The sequence below is a fragment of the Bradysia coprophila genome, unplaced genomic scaffold (assembly GCF_014529535.1).
Source record: "Bradysia coprophila strain Holo2 unplaced genomic scaffold, BU_Bcop_v1 contig_538, whole genome shotgun sequence".
Classification (NCBI taxonomy): Eukaryota; Metazoa; Arthropoda; class Insecta; order Diptera; family Sciaridae; genus Bradysia; species Bradysia coprophila.
The window spans coordinates 212,438-217,896 of NW_023503785.1; the positions used below are offsets into that span (position 1 = coordinate 212,438).

The window sequence follows — 5,459 nt, forward strand, 5'->3', positions numbered from 1 at the left end:
AATAAGTACTCAGCCGAACATCTTCAACACGTTGCAATGGCGACATTTTATCATTCGATTTACAATTTTGGCTTTTTGTTTTGGAATGGCTCGCCATTCGCAGTCTTTACAGTCAATGGATTTGAACGAACGATAGATAGACTGCCAATTGATGGCCAGTGCAGCGCGGATATTTACAGTCAAATATTCTACAATAAACTGGTCAATTTTCGTGGAGAGAATCTGACAATCTATGGAGAAACTGATCCGCCTAAGATTGTTAGAACAATGGCACTGGTCAATGGTCATTACGAATTCAGTTTGGGAGGACATGATATACTTATAATCAACACAATTGCGAACCATTTAAATGCCACAGCCAATTACAAATTGATGATGAGAGTTTATCATGAGGGTCATTTGAATCAAACAATGGAAACTGAGAGTATGAGAGTATAAGACTTCCATAACGAATCTAGTCACGGCTATAACTTAATATCGTAACTCAAATGACTTTATTTGCAGAACACGAAAACAATCCCGAACAGAAATACTTCAACGTTGGCCAAATAATTCGATATGACTGGGAAATGGTAAACGATAAAGATGCTGCCTGGTAAGTGTAGAGAAATACTGGCTGCACTGAGGCGAAGTACAGTTACTCAATTTGTCTGTGTGATTTACCAAATTTACCGGAATACCCTAAATTGTGTGATGGAACGGGCATCATGGATGCCACTTGTGACGCAAAATTTTGATGGTAAAATTTTTCTTCTAGAATTTTTTTGGCCTAATTTTTGCTTTGACAGTTTTTGCGTACAAGCGCAGAATGCGTCACCTACAGCGATATCAGTTGTTTTGGAAGTATACATAGGGACTTGCGCCACTTTTACTCTTTGAGTGTTTTTGACTGATATCAAATGTTTTGGAAGTTTGGTTTCATTTTCTGTTATGTTACTTGGTCGCAATTTATATCCTCTATATCTTCCATCCGAAAACGGGAAAACCGCGAAATTTTGCGAACACACTTTTTCCCAAAAAGCAATAACCGTTGCACACTTTATTAATTACAAAAGTACTCAATACTCATGAATACCTAAAAAAATGAATCCATAAAAATCTCGATGATTATCTCATTTTCGTTTTAAATGCTTTTCATAAAAAAATTGAAAAATTTTAAAAATTTAAAAAAAAAAATTCGGAAATTTGAAAAATTTAAAAAATACTACAGCCAAGGACAGTCAAAAAATGGTATTTTTATGATTTTCGTGTTTATCGATTTCAGTTGTTTTAACAATACAAATTACAATGGCAAAACAGCTGAAATCGATGAAACACGTATAGAATAAAAATCGAAATGCACTTTTCTGACTGTCCCAGGCTGTAAATTTAGGAAAAACAAGGCATCAGAACAGTCGGAGCGTTTGCTGCGACATAGCCCCGTACAACCCGTAATCCTATTTCGTCCGCAACTATAATACGTCCGTAGCCCTAATAAGCCCGGAACCCTAATACGTCTACAACCCTCTAATGCGTCTTTTACCAAAATGCAAGTCAAGTTGGGCATTGTCAAATTTACTGAAACTGTTCATTTTTAAAATTGCGCATAGCGCAATTACGAAAGCCCGTACGAAGTACCTTTCAAATAAAACCAACAATTTACGACAATATTTTAGAAACCCAAAATTTTTTGCCAACTTTCCATTGGGTATTCAATTACCTCTCAAATGAAACAAAAACTAGCAAAATCGGTTGAGATTTACTCGATTTATGTGCAAAAAGCACTTAGGGCCTAGTAGCGGCCTTAGTGCAAGGGCCCAAATTTGAAACTTTTTTTGCCATCATTCTATTCGGCATTCAATTATCTCTCAAATGAAACAAAAACTAGCAAAATCGGATGAGATTTACTCGATTTATGTGCAAAAAACACTTAGGGCCGAGTAGCGGCCTTAGTCCAAGGGCCCCAATTAGAAACTTTTTTCGCCATCATTCTATTCGGCATTCAATTACCTTCCATAAAAAACTAAATCTAGCAAAATCGGATGAGATTTACTCGATTTATGTGCAAAAAACACTTAGGGCCGAGTAGCGGCCTTAGTCCAAGGGCCCAAATTTGAAACTTTTTTCGCCATCATTTCTATTCGGCATTCAATTATCTCTCAAATGAAACAAAAACTAGCAAAATCGGATGAGATTTACTCGATTTATGTGCAAAAAACACTTAGGGCCGAGTAGCGGCCTTAGTCCAAGGGCCCAAATTAGAAACTTTTTTCGCCATCATTCTATTCGGCATTCAATTACCTTCCATAAAAAACTAAATCTAGCAAAATCGGATGAGATTTACTCGATTTATGTGCAAAAAACACTTAGGGCCGAGTAACGACCTTTGAGCCCTCCTAACAAGCCCACGTTGCATCTTACCCAAAAACAATGTTCAGCAACTTTGTTCTACTCGTCAATACCTTTCATTTGATATATCACAAGCAGTTATTGCTTGCGTATTTCGGTAGATATAGTCGAAATACTGAAAAACACCTATAGGGCCCTAGCTCTGGAAGGGCCGACCCTACCATGCCCATTTTCGAACTTGACCTTACTATCTACCGAAATACGCACGTAATAGCTGCTTGTGATATATCAAATGAAAGGTATTGACGAGTAGAACAAAGTTGCTGAACATTGTTTTTGTGTAGGATGCAACGCGAGCTTGTTGGGAGGGCTCAAAGGTCGTTACTCGGCCCTAAGTGTTTTTTCCACATAAATCGAGTAAATCTCATCCGATTTTGCCAGATTTAGTTTTTTATGGAAGGTAATTGAATACCGAAAAGAACGTGGCGAAAAAAGTTTCAAATTTGGGCCCTTGGACTAAGGCCGCTACTCGGCCCTAAGTGTTTTTTGCACATAAATCGAGTAAATCTCATCCGATTTTGCTAGATTTTGTTTTATTTGAAAGATAATTGAATACCGAATAGAATGATGGCAAAAAATGTTTCAAATTTGGGCCCTTGGACTAAGGCCGCTACTCGGCCCTAAGTGTTTTTTGCACATAAATCGAGTAAATCTCATCCGATTTTGCTAGATTTTGTTTCATTTGAGAGATAGTTGAATGCCGAATAGAATGATGGCAAAAAAAGTTTCAAATTTGGGCCCTTGGACTAAGGCCGCTACTCGGCCCTAAGTGTTTTTTGCACATAAATCGAGTAAATCTCATCCGATTTTGCTAGATTTAGTTTTTTATGGAAGGTAATTGAATACCGAAAAGAACGTGGCGAAAAAAGTTTAAAATTTGGGCCCTTGGACTAAGGCCGCTACTCGGCCCTAAGTGTTTTTTGCACATAAATCGAGTAAATCTCATCCGATTTTGCTAGATTTAGTTTTTTATGGAAGATAATTGAATACCGAAAAGAACGTGGCGAAAAATTTTTCAAATTTGGGTCCTTGGACTAAGGCCGCTACTCGGCCCTAAGTGTTTTTTGCACATAAATCGAGTAAATCTCATCCGATTTTGCTAGTTTTTGTTTCATTTGAGAAATAATTGAATGCCGAATAGAATGATGGCAAAAAAAGTTTCAAATTTGCGCCCTTGGACTAAGGCCGCTACTCGGCCCTAAGTGCTTTTTGCACATAAATCGAGTAAATCTCAACCGATTTTGCTAGTTTTTGTTTTATTTGAGAGGTAATTGAATACCCAATGGAAAGTTGGCAAAAAAATTTGGGTTTCTAAAATAATGTCGTAAATTGTTGGTTTTATTTGAGAGGTACTTCGTACGGGCTTTCGTAATTGCGCTATGCGCAATTTTAAAAATGAACACTTTCAGTAAATTTGACCATGCCCAACTTGACTTGCATTTTGGTAACAGACGCATTAGAGGGTTGTAGACGTATTAGGGTTCCGGGCGTATTACGGCTACGGACGTATTATGGTTACGGACGAAATAGGATTACGTATCGTACGGGGCTAAGTCGCAGCAAACGCTCCGACTGTTCTGATGCCTTGTTTTTCACATTTTTGGTAGTGGACTTGCGTCACGCCCGCTTACTAACGTTTTTGCAACTCTATGGTCGTCATTCATAATTTCTGCTTGCAGGTACATTTACACTCATCCTGGTTTTGAAATTAATTCTGAAAAAGTCAACTTTGACATACATTTGCCATTGTTAAAGCGGAAAATGTACACATTTCTCTATCCGCACGACACCGACAATTTTATCTTGATTGTACCAAGAAGAGTCAAATCGAAAACGGACTACAGCAACATATTGGAATCTCCGTTGATCTTCGTTTGGGGCCCTGTAAACGTAGTCGCAACTATTGCGCGTTTAATTTTTAATAAAGTTGGCCAAACCGAGAAGAAGTTAACGGACATCTACATTCAAACGTTCGGTTTGTCCCTGGGAATGTCCTTTAGTGGAACCGTACTAACTGCTGCTGAAAAAATGTTTCTTTGGTGGTTCTGTCTAGGGACAATGTTGTCTGGAATGTTATTATCATCGGAGATGTTACAAGGATTCGCTCTGCAGAGAGACGTTCCCCTCATTAATAACTTAAAAGAATTGGAACTATCAGGAATGGAAATTCATCTGCCCAACTATATTGACTCGGTCACGTATGTATTTGATGTTAAGTTAGCCGCATACGTTTGCAAGTGTCAATGTCCGATTCTTATAGCTATTTCTTTGCTGACATTCCATTGAATCTGAAGTTGGTAAATACTGTCGAATTTGTCGTCACCGAAATGATTGCCAGTCAGAACTTTAGCAACGCTTACGTCATCCGAGAAGGGAAATTTGACATATTATTCAAGGACACCGATGATTGGCATGTCCTTGAACGATTCGGTAATATGTTAATCGATTCTCGCAAATAATTTGTTTTAAATTTAACTTTATAAGGCGTCGAGTATTTGTCTTATAAGCTTCTGTTCGGATGGGGTATGGAGCATCGGATGAATGAACTGGTTCAGCGATGCGTAGACCATGGCATAACGAAATATTTAATTGCGGAAAATAAACGGATTTTGGGTGGAAGCAGAGTCGAAAATTTGGAAAAAAGGGGCGGGATACCTGTACCGACTAATGTGAAACCAGTATCGTTCAGTGACGTACGGGATACATTTGAAATGTACGCTATCGGAATGACGTTAAGTTCAATTGGATTTATTGTCGAGAAAATAGTGTTTTGGAAACATTTACAACAGTAAAATTTGCATGTTCTTGATCTTATTATCAGTAATCCCCTTATGTGTTCTTCATTGTTCATTCAGATTTGTTTTGTTAATACAAGTGTGTTGGTTTGAAAAGCATGAAAATATTTGGAACATCTGAGTTACAGCGGAAGGCATTCATATTTGTGCTTAAATTTGATTCAGCTGTTCGACCAGCTGGTCCATGTAAACAAACAAACTTTGCCAGTTTTAAAATCGAGAGTAGATAAAAATGGCAACGGTGGTTTGTTTTATATCATTGACAAAGAAATGAGA

The 5,459-nt window shown here is 37.8% G+C and overlaps 1 protein-coding gene across 1 annotated transcript; it reads left to right on the top strand.

Annotated features, from left to right (window-relative positions):
- The first annotated feature begins 267 nt into the window (after positions 1-267).
- On the top strand, positions 268-5,180 carry LOC119083053. The gene is made up of 5 exons (XM_037192674.1): positions 268-424; positions 505-595; positions 4,068-4,586; positions 4,649-4,818; positions 4,873-5,180. Exons 1-5 carry the CDS (start codon positions 268-270, stop codon positions 5,178-5,180), a joined length of 1,245 nt encoding a protein of 414 aa, XP_037048569.1.
- Positions 5,181-5,459: the final 279 nt, after the last annotated feature.

What these genes read in the sequence shown, in the direction of transcription:
- LOC119083053 (XM_037192674.1), top strand. Translation starts at nt 268, where the DNA reads ATGGCACTGGTCAATGGTCATTACGAATTCAGTTTGGGAGGACATGAT. An exon ending in TCAAACAATGGAAACTGAGA is followed by an intron (nt 425 to 504) that starts GTATGAGAGTAT and finishes CTTTATTTGCAG; the next exon opens with AACACGAAAACAATCCCGAA. An exon ending in AACTATATTGACTCGGTCAC is followed by an intron (nt 4,587 to 4,648) that starts GTATGTATTTGA and finishes CGATTCTTATAG; the next exon opens with CTATTTCTTTGCTGACATTC.